The following is a 26,713-nucleotide window of genomic DNA, read 5'->3' as shown; positions in this document are numbered from 1 at the left end:
GTTGGAAGAAGTGTATAAGCCAAAAAAGGAAACTAATTATGTCGAAAAATAAGAAAGGTTTCCCTCAAACACTTAAAAGGTTATTATTTTTGCACGAATCCTCGTACATAACCAACTCAAAATTCCAAACTATGCAGGTTTTAAATTTATAGAGTATTTTTTAATTTTATTTTTTACCACTTAATATTACATTTTATTATATTTGTATTATTTTATTATTATTATTAGTGACATATACAGTTTTTGTTTTATTAAAAAAAAACATACATATGAATATATAACTAATTAAATAAATGAACGTAATTAGTAAAAATAAAACTTCGTTCAAAAAACTTAGCTGAATTCCGTTTGCCTTTAAATTCCCCAATTAAGCGCTGCGACAGCCACGGATATTCTTATCAATCACAAAAGAGTGCAGTTGCAACCGGCTGATGGTCGCCCACCGTCCAGCATGAGCATTGTGCCACATTTGCCAAACCAGTATTGCCACAGCAGCCTGCCAATCAGCCAAACAATCGAACGGCCAGCCAACCAACCAGCCAGCCTAGTTGTCACTTATTTGCTACTAAGTCACGTTGCGCCACACTATATCGTTGGCAAATGGTGTTCGGTGCGATGGAGCAATGTGGCATTCTTATTAATCGGCTGCAGCTTCACGTAGTCCTGATGATGGTGCGACAGCTGAGTGTTGGTCAGCAATGGAAGCGATGTATTTGAAGTCTAGAAAAGAGAGATATGAAGGGCGATAAAGGAAAATTGAGAAAGATGAACAAAAGAAAACATAGTTGAGGCAAGAAGAGCCAACAGCCAAATGCATGCAAATATTTCAAGAAGTGCGCAAAATTGGCAGTTAGAGTTGGAATGTAACGTTGTTGCTATTGCTGTTGTTGCGAAATAGTTTTACTACCTTGGATTTGTCACGCGCCGCTTGCGCTGCCAGCAGCAGTGGGGTGTGTTGTTGTTGTTGTGATAACTGCTGTTGTTGTTGCTGCTGCTGCTGCTGCGCCTGCAGTGGTGTGTGCTGTTGTGATTGTGGCTGCAATTGTTGGCTATGCGGCTGCAGCATCAAATGTTGCTGCAACTGTTGCTGTTGCTGCACAAATTGCTGTTGACGTTGGAGTGCGGCCGCCTCTAGGCTATTAACATGCTCCAGTTCACGTTGTTTGGCAACGTAATCATCGAAGTATGAGTGTTTGATGAGCTTTTCGCAGGACCAACGCTTGGCCGGATCTTTGTCCAGGCATTTCTGCAAAGGCAAATCAAAGCAATTGTTGGTTAACAGGGCTTGTTTCTCTTCTACGACTTCTTCTTCTTCGTCGACTTTGCTTTCTTCTGAATTTCATTTACTACTACTGTGTGTGTGTGGGTGTGTGGGCGTATGTATGTATGTTTGTGTTACTCACTTTGAGAAAGTCAATGGTGAGCGGATTTTGTAGGGATTTAGCGGGCATTTTGTCTTCTAGCGGTTCGAGCGTTGGTGGTACCGGCAATGTGATGCCCTAGAGGTAAAAGAAAATTTTCAATTTATTTTCAAGTTACACATAATAAAGTTGTATATGTATGTATATATTGTAGGGATGACCGAATGCAATACAAAATTATAAAAAATGTATCAAATAATAGAAGGGCTTCAGGTTCGAATTTTCATTTCTGATTTTCTACGAGGGACAGTCAAAAAGTAATGATAAACGAGTATTTATAATGAGCCTAGCTACCTACAGTAAATATATTTCAACCTTAAAAGGAATCACTGTAAAAACTTATATAATTACCACATATTTTGTGGAAGCCACATTCGATTCATGCATTCGACGAGTTGAAATTAAGTAGGCGCCATCATTGAGTACCTCTACTTCAAAGAATTTCAACGAAAGAAACACATACCGACTTAGTGTAAGCATTGCGAAACTCTATCCTACTTCATTCATCAGTTTCACGGTGACTCAAGTAGTTTAAGCTAGACAGAAGATCGACTCAAGGCGAACACCGCTCCGAGAATTCATCCACGTCCCATACAGAGCATAACTAAAAACAACCGAAAAATGGTACTAACCGAATGGCGAATGACCAACAAACATTTGATAGATATCACAGCGATCCACTTGGCAGCATACGAGGTGTCTTCACCGAAAGATTTGGAGTATATTTTCGCGCGATGGATAACGAAAGGTTCTCATCATGACCGTCCTAACGTATCGCGCAGAAGATTGGACGATGACAATATCTGACGAGGCCTCCCTTGGAGTGTTTGAGAGAAAGATTTTGAGGACGATTTTTGGACCTTTGAGATTAAGAGTTATTTCTGCAATGAAAGGGTTTAGGTGCGATTGGCGTCTTATATTACAGAGTACGGCACTCGAAGTGTGACCAATTAAAAAGGCCATAAATTTAGTTAGGAAATAACTTTTATTCAATTCAAAGTAAAAAATGTGCGAAAATAATACAAAATTAAGAATCACTTTGCTTTTGCTCCAGAGGACCTTCTTTTGCCTTGACTATGGGTTTGAGACAGTCCAGAAACAAATTGTACGCTGCCCGAATGTGACTTGCAGGTATTTTGGCCCACTCGCGGACAATTACTTTTTCAGCGCCTCGAGACTGGTGAATCTTTTAGTTCGGACCTTGCTCCCAAAATGGTCCAAAGAGAATAATCCGTGGGATTCACGTCTGGTGAACTTGAGAGCCAAAGTGTGAACGTTATGAAGTTCGGAACGTTGTTTCTTAGGCATTCTTAGATCACTCGAGCTTTGTGAGACGGTGTCGAGCCCTGTTGAAATGTCCATGGTCTGCCACTGAAATGTTTGTTAGCCCACGGCTTCAAAGCAACATCCAGAATACTTTCCCGATAATATTTCGCATTTAACTTGACGCCAGGCACGATGAAAACGATTGGAGAGCAGCCATCTGTGGTTACAGCGCCCCAATCGGAGGCATCACCTGGTGGCCAATTGATAACTCAAATTCTCGTATGAACGGACGGTCAAAAAACCCCTATCGGTTTAGGAGTTTACGAATTGCTCAATTTGAAAAATCTTCTCGTCAGAAAACACAATGTTCGAAAATTGACCGCTTTCGGGCCAGCGAATCAGCTCCTTTACTCTCTCAAATTTGACTTATTGCTGCTTTGGTGTGAGATCATGCGCTTTTTGGATCTTGTAAGGCTAGACTTTGACATTGTTTTTCAGCATGCGGCGGATGCCACGATCAGATATTTTCAGTTCGTTCGGTTCAGTTTTCAGTTTTTTGATTGGTACTTCGTCGAGGATTTGCCTGAAGTCGCTTCTTCACTTTTTGAACCATTTCACTTAACGTTGCAGTCTTTTGATGGCCACCGCCATGACGTTTCGCGATGTTACCAGTATCATTGGTGTCTCTCACTCGTCTTATTCTCCGAAAGCTGCTTTGAGCTTTTCTGTAAGGTTCTGGTGTCGCCATTCATCGCAGACGCCTCTGTCGCATGTTCAACCCAGCTTCCGTTTACCTCTCCTAACAATCCGCTTTACATCACGTTGTTTTTCGCGGTACAGTGATAGTAGTTTGCATTTTGGGTAGGAGTCTTATACCGTAGTCAATAGAGTTTTAATTTCGGAGCGGTCATTGACCAATGTCCAGGACTCCTCAGACATGCACGGTCTGTATACTTGCGAAGGATTTTCCACTTCCGCATTACCTGCTTTCGGATATGATTCCTTGATACGCTCCTATTGTTGGTAGGTATTATTTGAAGGTGTTAAATCCATTGTTGGCTTGCACTACGAGCTGCATGAACTAGTCCGCTACTTCGGGATTTTCAATCGTTCAGGAAAATAGGTGTTTGAGCGCATCATTCGGCTTGCGTTATTTTTAATGGTTGTGGTCCGAAGTCGTAACTGGGCAATCATCAGATGTTGGTCGCAACACTACATAATATCCGGACATCTTTTGTTATGTACATCTGAAAGGCATCCACGGAAACGTTGAGTGATTGCAAAATGATCGATTTGATTTTCGGTTCGACCTGTCGGCGATACCCAGCTGACACGATGTCCGAGGCTTAGTGGATGCTTCGTTGGCGCAAACATTTTGTAGAAAACTGGACACCAGCCTATTCACTTATATTCTGTTTGCAGAACTTGTCCTCCCAAGAGACTCAATACAGCCTAGTTTTACCAGTAAACCTCTTCTGGAGCTTGCAACGCCACCAATGAGCCACCAGGAGCTCATCCGCCGTCATTTCCATAAAACCAAAGGTTTAGTCCTTGGTATCTATTTTGACTCTACTTCGAATATGTTAAAGAAGCTCAAAATAGGTCTGCACATAGTCGCAAGGACCATGCACCTCCCTCTTCAGCTACAACTTGGACTATTACACACTGCTGCTCTGTTCTCACAGAATACAATGTCGTTTATCGTCCACTGCATTGCCCAGGGTGTGCCTGCGCTACGTTCGTAAGCGCTTGTAGGAGGCAGAGAGAAGGGTTATGTTGACCTGGTTACTAATAATGGACTTCAAATCATTGGGTTTTGAGCTATTGCTTTTAGGAGCTTCATTAGTGGGATAATGTTGTTGAGTTTGTCAACAAATATTGGGGGGCGTTTTGGAGTTTTCTTCACGGGATTTGAATTTGTAGAGTAGAAAATCTATTCTGGGTGGGCTCAGAGCTATCCAGCCAATATTCATCCCATTTAGTTTGCTTTTGAGAGGCTTTGAGCTTACCTAGGCTATCGAGTTTTCTCTTTTTCGACTCTATAATTTGCCAATCGTTACCTTCTATAGATTTGCTTGTTGAAGGTTGTGGGGAGTAATTAAGTAATATAATTAATAAAAAAAAATTTTGAGAAATCTTTTTCTTATATATCATATATAATATTTCTTACAAAATAAATCGGAAATTTCTTGCAATATATATTTACAAAAACAAAAAAAATTAAATTATTTTTATTAACTTTCAGATATTTGAAGTTTTTTTTACCCACTTTCCTTTCTTTGATTTAAAACCGTCATCTGATGATATCTGGAAAACCACAAAACAGAAAAAAAATCATGTCGATTTTCGGACTCAGCGACCGATTTTACAAAGGGCTTGGATGGTCAGGTTCTTGCGTAAAAAAACATTAATTATTTGTAAGCCAGTGATACTGGATCACAAAACTTTGACTGTCACGCAAACCACCCATTTCGAGGCCGGTGAAAGATTTACATACTTGAAACACAAACCAAATGGGATAACGACTTCAAAACTCGACTAGAATGAGGAGACAGTCTGCTCTTTAAAGACAACTTAATGTGGCCTGAGTCGCAGGAACTGAATTGCCACATCTCCTAGTTATTGAACGACGCCATATGAATATTTATGTTAATTTCTTCTTCTCACTAACACTCACCTTGAAATACTCATTTTGTGAGAAAATCTGTATGTGCCTTGACAGCAGGTCGCCCAATGTCTTGCGTATCAAATACAGCTGATCCACATCGCTGCGACCCGGCCACAACGCCTCGCCGCGCACCAATTCCGCAAAGAGGCAGCCAATTGCCCACACATCCACTGCAGTGCCATATTGCGTATCGCCGACTAGCAGCTCAGGCGCACGATACCAGCGGGTGGCCACATAGTCTGTGTAATTCTCGCCAGGACCTGCAGGTGCCAAAGTACAAAAAAATCAACAAAGCCCAGTTATGTTGTTAAAAAGAATAGACTGAAATAAATAATGGAAAATATCGAAAGCCTTGTATGTACATTATGTATGTAAAACAGGGAAAGATAGCAACAATAACAAAAGCAATAGCCCCCAAATAACAAGGGAATGCACTGCTTTGCAGTTTGGGAATTTTGTCTTTAATGCTATTATTTGCTTTCCTTCACTATTTTCGTTGCTCGTTAGTGTAAATTTGCCCTCTTTCTTTTACTCACTCAACATGCGCGCAAAACCGAAATCGCACAGCTTCACTTGTCCCTGCGCTGTCAACAGTATATTCTCTGGTTTGATGTCACGATGCAGGCAACCCTGTTTGTGGCAATAAGCCACCCCCTGCAATGTCTGGTAGACGATCTGTTTGGTTAAATGCTCCGGACAGCCTTGTGGATGTCGCTCCAATTCGTGTAACACTGTCAGCTCACAAAATTCAAATACCAAATGCAAACGTCGTTTGCGCCGGAATACCTCCAGTAGTGAGACCAGATTTGGATGTTTCAGATTCTGGACAAAAAAAAAAAAACAAAAAACACCAAGAAGAAATAAACAAAAAATTAGAGGAAAGTGTAAAATAGAGTTGAGTAAAAAATAGAAATCTGAAAATGTTCAGATGGCAAACATGTGGCGCTGCTCCAAGATGAATGTGTCTTCGTGAATGCAAGTGTGTGCGTGTGTGTGTGTTGGTATGGGTTAGTAAAATGTGTAGCTGCGTATGCAAAACTACGGCCTAACAGCCACTTTCGGCAGTTATATGTAGATTTTCAGCCGAAATTTGCCATCACAGCTTTTATGTGACTTATATGTCTTCAGAGCTTTGGTTTTGTATTCGAAAATTTGCCTCACCGTTTATGCTCGCACAAAGCGCATAAGCTGTGAAAGGCACTGGCGATGATTTGTATCACTTTTCCTCATCGGCAATTTCGAATAGTAACGTTGCACAGCGGCAAGTCTGTAGATGAGTTTTGGCAATTAATTGGCGCAGATTGCTTTAAAGTGGAGACGCAAATTTGTTTCTGAGTATGAAAATTTAGCACTGGCCGACAAATTTTGATCACAAAATTGCATAAAGAACCACCAAAATAAATGCCCCAATTGTGGGTTTAAGATTTTAGAATATTTATAAAAATTATTTTATTTATTTATTGAAAAAAGTATTAGGTTCTCGTTACTTTTTCCTATCTTTCTGGTAGATACGGGTATACTGTCGCGGTAAACTGTTCATCTTTTGAGGCTATCCACGGATCAAGCCATTTTTTGATGTCTTCATATGAATGGAACTGCTGGTCAGCTAGACCATGTGCCATCGAACGCAACAGGTGATAATCGGACGGCACAATATCTGGAGAATATGGCGGGTGGGTAAGATTTCCCATTTCAGTGTTTTCAGGTAGGTTTTAATGGGTTTGTCAACCTGAGACCGAGCGTTGTCATGCTGTACAATCCCTTTTTCATGCCTCTTCGCGTATTGCGGACGCTTCTCGCGCAGTGCTCGGCTCAATCGCATCAACTGAAGTCAATACCGATCTTCAGTGATGGTTTCGCTTGTTTTTAATAATTCATTATAAATAACACCAACTTGGTCCCACCAAATACATAGCAAAACCTTCGCAGCGAGAATATTCGGCCGAGGCGACGACGTAGAAGAATGACCGGGCAGTCCCCATGACTTTCTTTTCTTTGGATTACTGTAATGAATCCATTTTTCACCAACCGTCACGATGCGATAAAGAAAACTCTTCCGTTTTTGCCGCTGGAGCAGTTGTTTACAGACGAAAAGACGACGTTCAACATCCGTTGGTTTTAACTCATAAGGAACCCAAGTCTCCTGTTTTTGAAACATTCCCAATGCGTGCAATCGCTTGGAAATGGATTGGCGGGTAACTCCTAATACTGAAGCAAGCTCTTCTTGCGTTTGACACGGATCCTCATTGAGCAATGCCTCCAATTCAGCATCTTCAAAAGTTTTTGGCCTTCCTTCACGCGGACGATCGTCAACCTTAAAATCACCGCCTTGGAAGCGACGGAACCAATCTCGGTATGTTGTTTCACTTAAAGCAGCATCTCCATAGACTTTTCTTAGCTCTCGATGCGCTTCAGCAGCCGTTTTTTTCGAATGAAAGAGGAAAATCAAGACTTCCTGCAAATGACGATTATTCGGCACAAAATTAGACATTTTCACAAAACCAAAAGTATATGGCACCAAAACAAAATCACCAATGTGTCGAATCAGTTTGTTTGCCACATGTCTAAGCTTGGTTTATGACGTTTAGGTTATGTTAGAATCGACTTGCACACACTGTTGGCGGCATCTATTGAAAAACAGCGGCAACTTAGTTGCGCACCTAATAATAATTCGGCTATATAAAAAAAATTAAGTTTCTAGGACTTGCAAATCTCCCCCAATTTTTTCGGTTCTAAAAAAAATAATAATACTAATAACCATGCTTTCGGCATAAATTACTTAACTTGAAAGATTTGAGTTGTCATTGGTGTGCTAAGCATTGCGTCTTTCTACCGTGCAAGTATTGCGTGCGTCCATCAGGTGAAGTTAGGTTGAGGTGGTCGTCGGTACGACCAACTGACTTAGACCGTGCAGGAACGTTGTGACACAGGGACCTAAATTTTCACGAAACCATTTGGTGGCTCTTATGAAGCGTGGGATTGGTCCAATACCCACCCCGAACAGTTCTGTCAGGGAATTGAAAAAGTATATATCTAGAAAACCTGCTTTGATTTTAGCTAAAGCTGGACAATTTCAAGGGAAAATCTCAACTGTTTCTTTCTTCTGCTCATTTCTGCTATTTCTACAATATTCATGGCAGAGAACTTCTAGTCTCAAGTAATCGCTGCTAAATAGCCAATGACCGATTATACAAGCCACAACCTTCGGGATATCCTCTCTTGGAAGGCCAAGCAGTTCCACTGTCTTTTTCTTATTTATTTGTGGCCATAGTAGTCTAGCTGTTACGTATTTGTCTTCATACGTCCATGCCCTATTGGCCTCTTGAATGAAATTTGAAATTGAAATTTGAAAAGCACCGAAGCACCGAGAGATTTGGTAACTCCTAGAACACTCAGCCTGAAAAACCTATTGTATGTAAAGCTATGGAAAGTGAAAGAGTAAATAGTCAAGGAGGAAAGGAGAGAAGTAACAGAAGGGAAAAGATAGGAAAGAATAGAGAAATGGAGGTCCTTTGCTGACCCCATGTGATGTGTCCTGTAATAATACTGACCATCAACCGAACGTCTTTCCTTCCAAGTTTTAGTAGAAAGTTTGACAGTTTTCTATTCGGACTTGCCACAAAACACTTGGCAGTTCTACGGAGTTCTAGACCAGGCCATTGATCTCTATGAAAATTGCGTTAATACGAGGGATGCGATTGACAAATTATGTGGGATACAACGCGAACAAATTTTTTTGACAGTCAAATGTTTATGCAATATTGAATGTATGCTGGTCCCACTAATGCCTAAGATTGTCTCAATCTCACGATAGGTCACATGACGATCTTGCAATATCAGTTCGCGCACAGCATCAGTGGTTTTCGGAACAACAACTGATTTTGGACGACCTTCACGAAATTAGTCTTGGAGTGAACTACGACCACGATTGAATTCACCATACCATCGATAAACACTGGTCCTTGATGGAGCTTCATCGCCAAAAAATGAATTAAGTTCATCCATGCAATGTTGCTGAGTTAATCCACGTCGAAAGTTGTAACAAATAATCGCACGAAAATGTTCACGATTTAATTCCATTTTTGGACCGAGATGAATCTTTTAAGTTACTGTATACAACACAAATAGCGCTGGTATTTCAAAACGTTCTGAGTACGTAAAAGCCAAAAAATGCCAAACTTTGCGATACAGCTGTCAGTTGCCAGATTGCAACCCCAGGGTTGCCAAATCCCGAAATATAAAAGGCACCCTTCGTAATTAGCCTCTTAGATAATGTTATTCTTAATTATTAGTTTTCTCGTCGCCATAGGTATCCCAATGGTACTTCTATCACTGACTAGCTCATCGGCTGTACAATTTCAAACATTCACAAATAAGGCATTCTTTGAATACGACGCTAATATCACTTAGCGCTGCTGGTAAGAAAAGAGTTTTTAAACAAATTTTAAATTGTTGTAAAAAATGATGCTGGCATGTTGCGCGAGGTTTTCGTGGCGTGAACTGAGTACTATTTGGCCGTGAGATACATATGAAATTTCACGCATATTTCACGGCAATACAATTTGTATGGGTATTAACAGCCATTTCACGAGAAACGTGTTCTTATGCTTTATGAAGAAAAATACGATGCCTGAGGCAGTTAAAGTTGGGACCATTGCAGAAATATAGAAGGAGGAATTTGATAAGATTTGCAGTAGATGGGCAGCTGCATAAGATAGTTGTATTGCTATCGAGTCCCATAATTTGCCTGTGTGATTTTTTTTTGGATTGCGTCAGATGAGTTCTAGATTGTACCAATCTCTAATTCTATTGCTAGCAATACGAGGCACGGGCAAACGTTGAGTTGATGAAAGCATACTTACACTCGTTTAAAGGAGGAATGAGTGCGTTCATCCGCTTAAGAGAAAGGGAGTAGAAGCTTTAAGTTGGGTAGTATGGTTGATGATTGTCGTCCTTATTGCCCAGAATGCTTCGACGAAGAAGAGACTGCCAAATATGTGGCCATTTAATGCAGCAGGTTCGCTAAAGAGCGTGACGACATAGCAAACAAAACTGGTCTGTTTCTGACGCATAATAATCTAGTGCCTCAAATGCTAGTCCGACACAAGCTTTTGTAATACGAATTATCGTGGAACTTCGCAGCATTGATTGGAGGCGAAGGAATGGCGCAAGGCGAACGCAGGAGCAAGAACAACGGGCGTATGGATAAAATGCAGCAAGACGAATTGCAGGTGAATGTAACTGACGATTGACTTATTGCTCACGGCGCCCTTCAGACGTAATTACCAAACCGGTCTCCCTGTAGGATGAACCGTCGGACTTGAGGTGTTTTTAGTGGCGTTAAAGTCGCACACTGACTAAGGGTTTCGATTGCGTTTAAAAAATAAAAAATTAATTGGCGCTTACACTTCGGTTAGGTGTCCTAACGTCTAGAAGTTTGAGGGACCTACAGTGTTAAACGGACTCCGAATGGCAAAAGATTTTTTTATGAGGAGCTTTTTCATGCAGAAATACACTCGGAGGTTTGCAATTGTCTGCCGAGAGGTGACCGCTATTAGAAAAAAACGTTTCTTATTATTTAATGTTCATGCACGGAGATTCGAACCTACCCACTCTCGAATGCTAGTCAAGCACCAACCCATTCGGCTACGGCGGCCGCTCGATTGCTTTTACACTTCGTAAAATATGGTTGATATGGTGAAGTCTTCTATGAGGAGTTCTCCCTCTCTCTTTCCCTTTTTCTCTTTCTCTAGCTTAAGTTTAGGTTACCGAATTACGGTGTGTAATCCCAGGTGCATGTAGCTGCTATTGAATAAACAACTCATTGGCTGTTCATTTATGTAACAACTTTTATGGAGATAAACATCTATTCTCACAGATAAACGGCAACTACGGCCCTCGGCTGATTGATGATGCACTTGGAGCTAGTCACGGAATACCTGAATTTCTTTCCGGTCCCAGTCAAATACTTTCCTATCAACTTATAATGGCGTGGGTAAAGAATACTTGAGGAAATAGTCAATAAATGTCTATACCCACCTTTAGCAGCCGAATTTCACGTAAAGCTATTTTTCTAATGGCCGGATCATCTTCGGATTCCACAAAACGTTTGACTGCTACCAAAGCGCCTGTTTCGCGATCGCGACATTTGTATACAACTCCATAGGAACCTGTGAGAAAAATTGTATTGTTTTAGTGGCTTTTGAAAATTCTCAAAAAATTGCATACCCTCGCCAAGCCGACTTAACTTCTCATAGCGATCCATTTTGCTGCTGCCCTGAGGTCTGCAAAAAAAAAGTTCAATTAAATTATTCAAATTATTAGAAAAACTAGTTTTGATACGGCTTGCGAGAAGTATCTCGTACATCTATTATCATTCAGTTACACATTTGTATCTTAATGCTACTAAAAGGATGAAGCAAAATGAAGTGTTAACGACTAATGCGGCTAAATTTTTCGTACTTAAATGTTCGTGCAACATGAATTTGCATTTAATTTAAGTACTTATGCTTTCTGCTATTCAAACGACTTCTCTATTCAATTATGTAAAAAGCTTTTTTTTGGACTGTTTTTGGTATTCTCCAATGTTCTGACATCAGAAGGGCATTCACTACATCTAGAATCTTCGTGAAGCATTATTCCAAGACAAAAACGCGGAGTGTTTACCCGACGATGCAAGTTTCGAGTATTCGGTGCGATAATTTGTCAAATGCTTTAGGGAAGTCCGTATAAATTGTACGAACTGAAAATCTGAAACCAAGCTAGTTGGTGGATTTAGGCCTTTGACAGCAAAATATAGCTTATCATTCACAGTTATCTCAGAAAGTTTTGAGAAAGACCAGACAGAGCTTCGAAAGCCACCTGTAATTGCGAACATCGCTTTTATTTGCACTAAAAAGATTACCCCTATATTTACGCCCATTTTCAGACATCAACAAGATACCAGATAGCTGAGAAGCCATCCGAGTCAGTTGTAGATGTAGGCTTTAGCTTCATAATACTATTCACGACATCAGTAACAGATAGGCACAATTCAGAAAAGAAAAACTAATAGAGGGAAAACTAGAATTCAAGTCTAGGGGAGTTCAAAATTAGCTCAAAAAAAGTCAGCAAATAAATTAATAGAGTCTATGGCTGAATTCGTACATTTACTGTTATAAAAAACATTATTTGTCAATGTCGATTAAGACTTTTCTGATTTCAAGAATTGCCTTCGAGCTCAAAATAATATTTTCAAAATTCAAAATGTGATTTCTGTATAAGAACTTAAATTCCTTTAAAAGGCACTTAAATTTAGAACAATGAGTTGGGCCACCAGACCTTTTATATGGTTTGCAACATTTGTTTTTCTGATTCCTTAGATACCTTAGCAGTTTAGTATGCAAAAGTGTCTTGTATACTATCCTATAATAAATTAGAATGTGCCTCGAGCACCGCTCAAAAATGTTAGTTTTAAAGAAATAAAACACGAGGTAACATCATTGTCATGGAAGGCAATAGTTATCTCAATCAATACTTAATATAATAAATTAAGTCTCACCACTCCACGAATACTTATTGGTTTGTTAAGAGTTTATTTCAATTAAATTTTTATGCTTTTCTTTGGCCTGTTTTTTCTACTTTGTGAAGGACAGGAAACTGTAGGTTTCATTAATCCTAAATAGCATAAATTCACTAATGAACTAAAACATTTGAAATTGTATGTATATATTGTATATACAATACAATATATATATATTGAAGATTGAAGATCGAATGTGTCAAACCTCGTAGATATGATAAATGTTATTTGTATCCAAGTAAGTCAATTTTTATTTCCCTAGTGGTCAAGCGTGTAATCTGTGTACAAACTTAGAATTGTCTCGCTCTGACAAGCCCAATGATTTTTTGCGGTTTTTTTAATTTCTCATTTGTCATCTAACGTATTACATTTCGTTTAGCGCAGTTCGTTCTTCAGTATCGTACAATCTCAAAAATTACTGTAGCGTATTTAAAGTTGAGAACCACAATTATAGCCTCAGTTCTATTGTGAAAAACTTTCGGCAGTAATGGCAGCGATGATTCACTTGCTTTGAGTGCGGCAGCGCATAATGTATGTAACTAAATGGTTAGAGACGGATCACTATCTACTGTAAGCCTCGGCAGTGTAAGCTTTCTTTTGCCTGCATGATTCATATCCGCAAGCCCGAAGTACTAAAATCATGCTCCGTGGAGAGCATACTTAATAAACTTAAGCTTGTGCTTTGCGAATAGAATCTAGGACCTACCTTCCAACAGAATTTCTTGCTAGCATTAGGGACTCTAAAATTCAATTCTTTTTCTTCTTTGCTGCCACACGCTCATAAATATTTATAACAAAAAAACGCATTGCTTTTGGCGCCCATGGCACTCTTTTCAGAAGTATTGGAAAATATTTATGATTATATTATTAATATTTAGTAATGCATAATTTACTCTAAATGACTGCCTAAACTTGTCCACTTACGCAGCAACAATTCTAATAGAAACCTTAAATAGTGGGCGCGCTGTTAAGCACTATAGATCACATCAGAGATCCCAGTGCATTATGAACCAATAAAAGTAATCTATAATTGCATAGATTTTGCGAGCATGTACCATACACATTTTGTAAATAAATGAAGCAATTAATTAATTTTTATTTCGTTATATACATGGCACAAAATTAATCACCCTGGCGGAAGATTTATAATTTTTGCATGCAAATGGCGTAGTATGTCAATCATATTTGACACTTTTGAACAAAAACTGTTGCAGTAGACCGCGTAAGGTCAAAATAAAGATTTCCATCACTCAGAATCATTTTGTTTTTATTTAGTGGAAAAGTTATTTCAAAACAAAATTAGATGATTAGTCCTTGGTTAGGTGTTTGGCTGAGCTTCTCCTTCTATTTGTGGTGTGCGTTTTGATGTTGTTCAACTACAGTTTTGAGCTGACTCGGAACGGCAGATGATTTTTATGATAAGCTTTTTCGTGGAAAAAATACTCTGGGAGGTTTGCCACTGCCTGCCGAAATTTGAATGTTATTAGAAAACCACTTAGTTTTTCGTGCCCGAGGTTGTAAGTAATGTTTTCCATGTTTATACCAGCCCCAATATTTAACCTAACCTATTAATTTGTACCCATATGAATCCTTTTCATATATTTGCATTTCATTTTTAAATACTTAAGTAATTTATATTACAACAAAAACCATTTAAGGGAAGGTTTAAAGTTTTGTAAAAATTAAAAAAAAATTCCAAATTCCATAAAAACTTTCAACTTTTTAACCAGATTTTTTATAATTTTTGTGGGTAAGAAGCTTAATAGCACATTGAATTTTAGTATAACAAAATGCAAATTTCAAGTGACTACAAAATACCGTTGATTTTCGACAATTCTCTTTGGCTGAGGTGTCACGCATTTTCTTCCATATACAGCACCTGCTTGAATTTTTTATATGAAAGAAAAGGCCTAGTATTACCGCAAAAAAAAAAAAAAATTGTCAAAAATCAGTGATATTTTGTAGTCACTTGAAACTTGCAATTATCTCTTTAAAAAGTTGAAAGTTTGGGTGAAATTTTGAGAATTCAAATTAACTCAAATCAAGCACATATTTTGAAAAAAAAAACACTATACGAATTTTTTCACGGCACAATGGGATTTGAATTCAAGTCCAACGAAATATGCAATGAAATTTCTAGTTAATATGCCATTAAAAAAATATGACCTTAATTACCTTAAACTTAACTTTGGGCCACGTAGCAAATTGGCACGCCGGGTAGGAAACTCTTTGCGTGGCAGCATTTCAAAAGGACTCATTAATTAATTTTATTTATTTTTGCTTGAGAATTTTTTTTTTTTAAATATGTGAAATTTTCGTTTAAAAAGCGATTGATGCAAATATGCTAAGGTGAAAAAAAAGAATACTCATGCATTCCAAGCGTTTTTGTGTATATACAGCTGATTTAAACGGCTTCAAAGTAATGAATAAAAAGTGCCAGTTGAAGCGATGATTTCGATGAGCGCAAGACGTGATTATGCTTTTAGTGAAAAGTCAATTTTGTTGGTATTGGAAAACGTAAACAAATATTTATATACATACGAATGGAAGATGAGAGAAAAATCTGGTTAAGTGTTTGGCGCAGAAAAAACGTGTGCTTGTAAAAGTTGAAAAGTATTGCATATTCAATTTTTATGTGCTGCTCCAAAAAGTTTGAGAGCTTTTGTAAGTTTTCATTTTTAAAAATGCATCGAAAATATTGTAAGCCGCTTTCGTGAATTAATTCCTAGTTAATACTTTGCCTTACACATGCACAAAAGCGGGCGCACACCTACATAAAGACAGACGAGAGCAGACGCTGCCTTTTATGTATTATAGTATGTATGAAAATACAACAACAATAATCACACTTATACTAGTACTAAGTATTTTTCGTTTCGTTGTTTTATTAACACAAACAGCTGCTAGCCTAAAAATCGATAAATGCTTTTTTTTTTTTTTTGTTTTTTTCTTCCTTTTCATCGGCACCACGCAATTCGTGAATCACATATGGCTTTTCGGCATTTCAATGTCGTTGCTTCATATCGAACCTTCGAAAGGTTATTGAACTACGCGCACTGCCCACTGCCCACTGCCCACTGCGCTCTGCCCACTGTAACCGCAGTGGTAAGCAATAAAATAATTCTATTTTAATTGCGCGCTCGTCCTGCGCTCTTCAGCGTCACTTTGGTTCACTTGTCCACTTCACTTGAGTTTACTGCACGACAGTAAAGTTTTTCTTTCTTCTCGAAGTCGATAAACTAAGTTGTATTCGCAACTACACCACACAGCTGTTGTTTGATTTGTACTGCTGCTACTTTTGCGCCTGCATGTATGCTACACCTTTGCCTTTACCGGCTGCGGTCGCTGTAATATTCAACCCATTTTATTGTGTACGTACGTATTATCTAATATATATGGTTTTATTGCTATTGTCCTTTATTTTACTGTTATGTTTTTGCTTTGTTTTGTTTGTTTCGCTCGCCAGCGACGCGTATCATAGCAATCGTTGCTGTGATCGCTAAAACCACAACAAAACGTTTGCATTGGGCGGTGGCGCGGTAAAGTGAGTTTTTGTGATAAGTGTGTGTGTGTATATTAGCGTTAGTGTCCCTGCTGTGTGTGTTTAACTTAGAGCTATTATGTTCGTATTTACTACTTGGAAATGTGTTAAATATTTCGACGAAATGCGCAGTTGTTTAATGGAAAATGTGGGCAACTTTAACAGATAGATTTTTAGGGTAATGGTAATTTATTCGATTTATAACTTTTTTCACAACCTTCATAAATCTCGTGCATTCATAATTTTCTATGTATTTGTCACTAGACTTTGGAAAAGTGAAGGGGCTTTGCTTAAAATTTTTATTTGATTATTAGAAACTGAAAATTCATTCAATTGTACTCTAACTAATACAGCACCAAACTTCAATTAAGATTCGTGAAATCAGATTGTAATTTACTTCCTTTACTTTTGCAACTTTAGATGTCAAGTCCATTTTAGAGACATTATATCATCATCATCAAGTAGCAATTACAGCTCAGGCTGAACTTTAGCTTCGTCCACTATCCTCTTCCAATCTGCACGGCTCATGACAATATACTTGCAGCTCTAAACTCGTAACTTTTTCCGGTCGGCTATGACTTGGGTAAGAGAGGTTAACCCTGGACGACGTCGGACCCGCGTCGTTAGAGAGTTTATTGTTAAAAAGGATTTTTGAGGGCAGCTATCCTCCGTGCGCACAATGCGTCCTAACTATTAAAGCCTTTGGGACTTTATTGTGTTTAACGACATGTTCTCCTCGGTATAAGTATTGGCGTAAGTAGCGGCATAAGTAGTGTTTTTGGTATTTTCCATCGTTGTAGCGCATGGGGCCAAACACCCTTCTTATTTCATCCTTGCTTGTCATTGTCCAGCACTCGCAGCCTTACAACAGCACCGGCAGTATTATTGACTTGTAGAGGCGGAATTTACATTCGCGTATCAGCAGCTTAGACTTTCGCAATTTGGTAAGGGCGTAATATGCTTTATTGGCTGCCAATATTCTGTCTTGTATTGCGTCATGACTACTCTTGTCATTTTTGATTTTTTTTTTCTTGTTCACTCCTCTCGGGAGCATAGGACCTCGACAAGACTCTCCTATCGTACACGATTATGTGCTGTTGTTTTTGCACCGTTCCATGAGATGTCGGCATCTGCTAGTTCGCGCAACATCGACCTTCTCCACTTCTCCACCGTCTCCAAACCTTCTTTTGTTTTTTGGCCAACCGCGACCGCTGCTCCCTTGCGTGTTCCAGTCCAGTAACATTCTCATGATGCTATCTGGTGGTTTTCTTAATGTGTCACCTATCTATCGTCACTTTCTGCATTGGATTTGCCTAAGAATGGGTTCCTCATAAGTTAATCTCCACTGTGCGTCGTTACTGATGGTGTTTGACCAGAATATTCTGCAGATGAAGCGGAGGCATTTATTGATGAAGGATTGTATCCTCCGTGTGATGGTATTAAAGACCAGCCATGTTTCGCTTGCGTACAACAATACTGCCCTTACGCATGAGCCAAATATTCGTAGTTTAGTGCGCCTGGAGATTTGCGAACTCCCCCACACCGTATGCATTCGCCCGAATGCCGTCCTTGCTTTGTTTAGCCTGTAGTTGGCATCTTCATCTGCTCTACCATCTGTCGTGATACTGCAGTTGAGGTAGCGAAAGCTTTCGATAAACTCCACCAGGCACCCGTCAACCTTTAGATGTCTTGCTTTATTGTGGTTGACTCTCATATCCTTCGTGTTGGCTATGTTGACCTCCAGTCCGACAGTGCGTGCCAGCGCGACTAGTTTGTCCACTTTGGTTGCATGCCAGAGAGTTTGTGAGAGAGGAGGCAGATGTTATCGGTGAAGTTCAGGTCCTCAAGATGTCCATACGATGCGTTTTTTGTGCAGGGCCAGTCGGCTCATGACGTCATCAAGGGCGATGGCGAGGAGAAGGGGCGACAGGGGACAACCTTGCCTTACTCCTGCGTTGGTAGTGAATGGATCGCTAATATCGACTTCATGAAGCACTGCCAGTTCAAAGTTCTCGTAGAGGGCTTTGATGAGGCGGATTATCTTGGCGGAAACTCCCTTTCTACTCAGTGCTAGCCATATTGCATCTCGGTTGATAGTGTCAAACGCTCTCCTAAAGTCTACGAACACCATGCAGATCGGGAAGCGCCACTCAACTGATTGTTCTACTATAATTCGAAGTGTGTTGGCTTGGTCAACATACCTTCGATGAGGGCGAAAACCAGTTTGCTCGTCTCGTCGATATCTTTTAGCCTTTTTTGTATGGTTACGGCTACAATTTTGCAGATGGTGTGAAGTAGAGTTATTCCCACCAGTTGCCGCAGTCACGCAGGTCGCTTTTCTTGAGTAGCTTCACTATGATGGCTTTAGTGCAGGATGGAGGCAACTTCTCATTGCTCCAGACGGCGGTGGGGATGAAGAATTTCCGCATTTTTAATTAACACTCCCAAATATTTGAAATTTGGAACACCCTCAAAGGTAAATGCCCCGATTTCGATGTTTTTAGGATTTCGCCTCTCTAGATATTCAGTTTTGCCTTCATTTATTCTAAGGCCTATGGCTTTTGCACGACTTTCACTGTTGCAAAGGGTTTCAAATATATACCTTATGTTCCTTACCATCATTGCGATATCGTCCGCATACGCGATTGTTATTCCTGAGCGACTAAGAAGATTTCGAAACTTGACTTCATTTCTTATCGCATGCTGAAGAAGAAGATTGTAGACAAATGTAAAAAGCGAGTCGCCTTGTTTTACGCCACAGAAAATTTCGAAGGGCTTTGACACGGTTTGTTGCACAACTGCTTTTCCTTAGAGTTAGTCAGAGTTGCCATTACCAACTAAATGAGTTTTCCGTTGACGCCAAAGTCGGCAAGCACTTCTGGGATTTTGTCTCGGAGAACACTGTCAAAAGTTTGCTTCGAATCGACGAGTAGGATGTGTTGCATTCATAGCATTTTTTAATATTTTGCTTTAGCATACAGATTTGGTCTGTTGTTGATCGACTTTGGCAAAAGCCGCCTTAGTATTCCCCCACGATTTTTTCTGCTGCCGCAGTTAGCCGGGAGGCAGAGATGATTTGGTATGCCTTTCGAATTATTAAAATTTCTAAGGTATAAGCTTTTTGGCTTATCCAAATACTTCTTTATTTTAATAATAGGAATGCATTTTTATTTAATTGCGGATTTATGCATAAAAAAGAAAAAAATGACCAAAAACGAATACTCGATCTAAATTGTACAATATAATCCTAATTATCTCAGTGTCAACGTTTGATAAAAATGAAGAAAAAACGGTCAGAAATGGACCTTAAAAATATAATAATTGTTTAGACTTTTGCTTAGTAGATTCCCAAAGTTGAAAATATTGAAATATCCTTAAATTGGAGCTGTTAACAGCAGAGGTCCGCATTAAATATTCAACCCGATGAGGTTAACTTATACTGGCTTCCCTTGTAATACCACCAAAGACTTAGCAAAACCTAATTGGTCGTCATCCCAGACTTGGCCACCATTTAGTCTGGTGCACAATGATTTGATCACAACCTCTTTCGGTTTTTGTTCTCATATGCGTTTCATTAATGGATCATCATTAAATGTCGAAATTCTTTCTGAGAACAGCCGGCTCGAATTTTTTTCCGATTGCCTTTGTAACTAATCTTTAGTTCCTTGACGTGCTTGTTGACATGCTGATCCACATTTTTGGTCATTCATTGATTGATTTTGATCTACCAGAACGGGGGTCTAAAAAAGACACAGGAAAAAAAATCTTCAAACAGTAGAAATCAAAATGCTGAGAAGTTCAATATGCGTCACAATGTTGGACAAATTACCAAACCGATACATTTGTGGAAGTCTTGAAATCTCGTCGACTGAGCAAAAACTACAAGAAAACCGTCTTCGCTGGTATGTTCGCGTCCAGAGGAAGCCTGAATCCGATATGACAAAGAAAGTTCTAAACATCGTTACGGCGCTGAGGGAGGTAGGGTAACCCCAACATATGTAAAGTACATAAACGAAGCAGGTCGAAGGCGACATCAGACGTGCGAATTTAAACAACGAGACGAGATCGAAAATTTTGGCAATTTCGAACCAGGAGAGCTGACTCCAAGTAAAACGGGACAGAATCAAGGAAAAAGAAGAATAAGAACGTGTCTCAAACTCTATGCCCATATTAGTAGACTGGAATCATTGGAACCATTGCGGAAACTGTCAAAGAGCTTCCTTAGAAAATTGACCAATACGGCCAATACGATGGATAAAAGTAACACCACCGTTTGTCCTTCGTATTGGCCGTATGACTCGAATCAACTTATAGACTATGAGAAATAAAAAATTGAGTGATAGAAACAGCGAAAATTATGGACTAGAAGACTAATTTTGGCTCTCTATACTTCTTGGAAGCCGCACTCCTAACAGTCATAAGATCCGCTATTCTTATTCTCTAATATTGGTATTTAGAGAGATTCATATTAAATGTATTGAAATGCCTCCAAACTTCAAAAGTATTCCGTCTCAGTTGGTAGATGAAGAACGTGGATGAAAATGCTTCGATTATGAACGGTGTAGTTACCTGTGAGCAGTCTTAGTCTCAACCAAGGCTGCCTATTCGCACTATAGGATGCCCTCAACGAACGTCAATACCTACACTGCTTAGGGTATATATAATTGGCTCTTACATCTTGTTTTGGATGTTTGGCCGACCGCTTCCTCGAATTTGTGCCGTGATGGGCTTGATGCTCTTCAATGGGTCGCTTCATAAATGGACGGGCCTACAGTTTTATGCAGCCTTCGAAGGGAAAATGATTTTTTATGAAGATAATTTTTAGGGCAGAAATAAACTCGGAGGTTTGCCATTATCTGCCGCTAATAGCGAAAACCTTTCTATGATTTGGTGTTTCCTGCCCATAGTGAGTTTCAAGGCCAGGCCCGGCCGGATGGTAGTCTCGCCAGTGTAGCAGCCTTCCTCTTCCTCTGCTACCACCAGCTGGTACCGCATCGAATACTTTCAAAGCCGGAGCGTTTGTTTCCATTCGGACGACATGACCCAGCCAACGTAGCCGCTGGATCTTTATTCGCTGCGCTATGTCTATGTCGTCGTAAAGCTCATACAGCTCATCGTTCCATCGGCTGCTATATTCGCTGTCGCCAACGTACAAAGGTCCAAAAATCTTGGACAGAATCTTTCTCTCAAACACTCCAATCGTCGCTTCATCGGATGTTGTCATCGTCCAAGCTTCTGCGCCATACGTTAGGACGGGCATGATGAGAGTCTTGTAGAGTGTTAGTTTTGTTCGTCGAGAGAGGACTTTACTGCTCAGTTGCCTACTTAGTCCAAAGTAGCACTTGTTGGCAAGAGAGATTCTACGTTGGATTTCAAGGCTGACATTGTTATCGGTGTTAATGCTGGTTCCTAAGTATACGAAGTCCTTTACAACTTTGAAATCATAACTGTCAACAGTGACGTGGTTGCCGATACGCGAGTGTGCCGACTGTTTGTTTGATGACAGAAGGTACTTCGTTTTGTCCTCGTTCACCGCTAGAGCCATTTGCTTTGCCTCTCTATCCAGTTTGGAGAAGACAGAACTAACAACGCGATTGTTAAGGCCGATGATATCGATATCATCGGCATACGCCAACAATTGTAGGCTCTTATAAAATATTAATAAAATTAAATATTGTGTCTGAGGGATTAAGTTCTACGTCTCGTACGATCCTCTCCAACTTCAGGTTAAAGAAGTCACACGACAACGAGTCACCCTGTCTGAAACTTCCTTTGGTATCAAATGGCTCGGAGAGGTCCTTCCCAATTCTGACGACGCTGCTGGTGTTGAGCAACGTCATCTTACATAGCCGTATTAGTTTTGCGGGGATACCAAATTCAGACATCGCGGCATACAGGTAACTCCTTTCCGTACTGTCGAATGCAGCTTTGAAATCGACGAAAAGATGGTGTGTGTCGATTCTCCTTTCGTGGGTCTTTTCCAAGATTTGGCGTATTGTAAATATTTGGTCGATCAAAATCTCAAAAATTAGTCTCTTAAATTTTGCACATCACGTCATACGTCTAACCAAATTAATCAGAAATGACCTAAATACAAATGCCCTTAAGTAAAGAGTGTTTCTTACGAGCTTAGGAACTTCAAATGGTAATACAAAAATGAAATATTGTTGGAATACATTTTTGCTTATTGTAATCTGGTAGATAATTTCATGGCATTAATTTTTGGATATGATGTTCGGCATAAGTGCACATGTGTAGGTAGATGTATATGGGCCATTCGATCAGACTAACTTTTTACTATTTTTTTTAATAAATCTGAATAATAAAGCTTTCACCATTTGGAAGCGTTGTTCTGGTGTTAAACGATTTGGACATGGAAGCATTTTTACATAAATTGTAAGTTCAATTGCTGTGCTTAATAACAGCTGAGGTTTAATAATAGCTGGGAAAATCCTTTTTCAGAAGCGCTGTGGTCGGCTTCTTAAGGCCGTCGTGTGACACTTCATCTAACTACGCCCAAACTAGAAACGTTGCTTTTTAGGTTGCAAGGCAAAAGTTTACTTATAAATATATTTGGCTACATATTCCGCGCCACTTACTTATGAGACAGATTATCATCCAAGCCACGGAATATTTCGTTTTGAATTTGCGAGCTGCCAGAGACAGGTTAATAATTTAAATGCCACTCAAAGACATGTAAAGATTCCATCTTGTCCTTCTAGGTCTGTTTACATAAAATACGCAGGCTTATATAACTATAATGTAGAGACTTATGAATATTGAAAACTTAGTTCATTTTCCTACAAAAATCATATGACTCTAAGTTTTAAGTGAAAAAGGGATTAGCAAATTTTCATCAAAAATTGTATATTTGTTAATCAGGATTTTTAGAAAAATTTCGGATGAGTACAAGTTTCAAGTGGCGTGAAAATCGAGTTGATTTTTGATTATTTTTTGAATGGTTTCCATATAAAAAATTTCGACCATTCGTTATATGGAGAAAATGCTCTAGAGCACCAGTAAAAAAAAATGTGAAAAATCCACGCGATTTGTGAATCATTTGACACTTTATTATCTTAAAATTTAATAGGGTATACAACTCCATTCTTGAAGTTTCCCTAAAAATTTTGCTTACAAAAATTGAAATTTTGGATGCATTTTTTGTTAATTTGCAGCTTATTAGCCCAAATTAAATAGGCTTAAACTACACTCTCAAAATTTTTCACTTTTAATATACAATAATTAACTTTTAAGGGAAATTTTTTGAGTTACGTGTAAATTTACGTTTTGCTGGAACCTTGAATTTATATGGTTTTTGTAATAGAAATAACTAAATTTGCATACAAAGCTTACTTAACTGAATTAAGAAACGAATAAATTTTCAAAACTTGTCGGTGATTCTTAGAGCTAGAAATATTTAACGCGGAGTATGATAGAATTGTTTTGAACTTTGTCTTTTCAAAATTTTTAAATTTGAATAAGTTTAATTATAAATTTACATAAAATTTTGAACAATTTAATTCAAAATTTAAATTTTTTTAAATTTTAAAATTTATTTGAACTGAAAAATTTCAAAAATTAAAATTTTAATTTAATTTGTTCAAATTTAAAAAAAAAATTAATTTAAGGGAGGGGTCTAGGGTTTGACTTTCAAAAAATCGATTTTTTGGAAATAGCTTTTTCTTATAGTAAATCATCTCAAAAATATTGTCCAAAAATTTCAGCTCAATCGGAGCAAAACTTTTGGAGTTATAGACGTTTTTGTCCCCACTCCTCTGCGACAGCTGCGAGCGTTTGGAGCGGAGCGTTACAAAAATGCCTTTTTTTCAAACGCGTTTTTCTCGAAACCACTTTTTCAAAGTCCGTGACTATTAGAACTTCAACAATATTTAACCGATCCTTTTCAAATTTGGTATACAACTTCTATATATAAAATACCTCCCCCCCACTGAGAGATTTTTCACTTTTTTGTTTTACATTAAGGGCGGTTTCCACTTATACAGCGAAAAAATCAGTGAAAATCGCACTTTTTGCTTCAAAAACGCGCTGGCAACGTAAAAATGAAAAAAAAAAATCGGAGCCAGTGGGGGGGAGGTTTTGGTGATAATTTAACCAAATAATTCTTTTTTTTTTATTTCAGGTGTTTCTACAACTAGATACGATAATCACCGCAAATCACCTTTTGGAAAAGGCGTTTTCGGAAAAGTTACCTCACCGGCTTATTTCCCGATATTTTCTTACAAAAATTTAGTACAATATTGTTGAAATGATGCTTTATAATGTACAAAAAGTTTAAATACATTTTCACTATTCATATCTCTAAAGCAAAGTCTCAAAAATTCATTAAAAAAATGCTAAAACCCTAGACCCCTCCTTTAAATAAATTAAATTAATTTAAAGTCTTAACTTTTTGAAAATTTTAAACTCAAATAAATTTTAAATTTTTAAATAAATAAATTAAATTGTTATAATATTTAGATAATTAAATTAAATTAATTGAAATAAATTGAAATTTTTTTATTAAAATCCCAATTTACACTGTGTCGAGACTGAGTGTTTTACAAAATTTTCAAATTTTAAATAATTTAATTAAATTAAATTATTATAATTTATTAGATAATTAAATTAAATTAATGTAAATAAATTATAATTTCTTCTTATTAAAATCTAAATTTAAAATTAAAAAAATAAAAATTTTAATTAAAAAAAATTTTAAATAATTAAATTAAATAAATTTAAATTAATTAATTTTGTTTTTATTAAAATCTAAATTTAGACTGTATCGAACCTGAGTATTCAGCAGGCCCTCACTTGCCCGTAGAATTTCTCAAATTCCCTGCGGCTACCCAGGTTCTGCAGCAAATTGCACAGCAAAATTGAGGCACTTTTTGCTTTGTACTAACAGTTAATAATCTTACGAAATTTCCGTATTTTGAAAATTCACTGTCTCCATAGGAAATTTAAGAAAATAATAGTAGATTTTCTCCATAAATACATGTACCTGCATCAGCAAAGCAAAACAGGTATCTAAAAACCTCAGTAAGCGGCTTTTTTTCTATAAGGCAGCCGATTGTTAGAGATTATAAAAGTAAAGCTCCGCGGGAAATATAAAAAAAATAACAGCAGATTTTCCTCATAAATATGTACATGTAACTTCATCAGCAAAGCAAAAAACAAGCTCACTAAAAACTTCAACAAGCGGCATGTTTTCTATGAAGCAGCCGATTCTGAGAGAATATAAAAGTAAAGCTGCCCACTTACTTCACATGTTTATTACAAAGCTGATAGTTATTTGCTCTTATATGCAATCAATTTTCCGAGTACAAAAAAAAAAAACAAAAAAAAAACAAATTGCATGAATTTGATTTTTTTGCAGCACTATCCACACACTACAAAACATAAGAAGTGTTTTTATATTGCATATAAATCTTCGATTGCACAACCTTTTCTTTTTGCACTGGCGAACTTGTGTCATTCGTGGCAAATATATTTATGTTGACAGCTTTTCAAATAGGCACTAAATCACACTAAATTAATTAAGCACCTAATTATAAATGAAAAAAATCTATTCAACACTGATTATGTTAATCAAGATCAGAACGATAAGTTCTAGCTCTGCCACGGGTTAAACGGTAACTGTGGAAGTCAGCTGGCTTATTACCTCATTATATTACGGCATAAATTAGGCACTAACTAAGTGAGCACATATGGCAAGTAAAAAGTATATGTAAGCATACGCATGTTATGTGATTTATAAATAGCTATCTGCTTACCGTCTCAGCGAAAATAGTTTTGAGAGCTCAAACATTTTTCGAAATTTGGAACTTAACAAAGTGTCTTATTACAAGCGTGCGCCTACGCAAATTACACCGAAAATAGCAATTGCACCACCGTCACCAAAAATTTAAGCAAACTTGCGACGTCACAATTAGTATAGCATATAGCATAAAAATATTTATAGAACGCCCGACAACGCAACCCAACGACCGATCAACTCAAGACGACTGCATAGAATGTCCTTTTTCTAAAAGTCCAAGTGTGCTGACGTCGTTTGTGGTGCTGCCGCGCACTCAGGTAAACACCTTCATACACTTATATATGTACATATATATATATATATACGTACAAACGTGCCTGCACACACACACACATACATGTAATAAAATAAATTTTTTTTTCTAAATTCAAGTGAGAGTGGTGGACACACAGCGCGTGGCATGTTGTGAACGTTGTGGCATGTGCGGCGTGTAAGGTTT

General features: G+C 38.2%; 1 protein-coding gene across 1 annotated transcript; it reads right to left on the bottom strand.

The window, feature by feature from the left end:
- Positions 1-336: 336 nt before the first annotated feature.
- Positions 337-26,431, bottom strand: LOC128864420 (cyclin-dependent kinase-like 1). The gene is made up of 8 exons (XM_054104069.1): positions 26,231-26,431; positions 11,584-11,639; positions 11,395-11,525; positions 5,892-6,177; positions 5,365-5,615; positions 1,404-1,499; positions 908-1,246; positions 337-720 (listed from the first exon to the last, which is right to left on the bottom strand). The coding sequence occupies exons 1-8, from the start codon at positions 26,263-26,265 to the stop codon at positions 586-588; spliced, it is 1,329 nt and encodes a 442-aa protein (XP_053960044.1). The 5' UTR covers positions 26,266-26,431; the 3' UTR covers positions 337-585.
- Positions 26,432-26,713: the final 282 nt, after the last annotated feature.

This window comes from Anastrepha ludens, chromosome 5, assembly GCF_028408465.1.
Source record: "Anastrepha ludens isolate Willacy chromosome 5, idAnaLude1.1, whole genome shotgun sequence".
Classification (NCBI taxonomy): Eukaryota; Metazoa; Arthropoda; class Insecta; order Diptera; family Tephritidae; genus Anastrepha; species Anastrepha ludens.
Note: the sequence above shows the minus strand (reverse complement) of the source record. Positions and strands in the feature narration are given on the sequence as shown.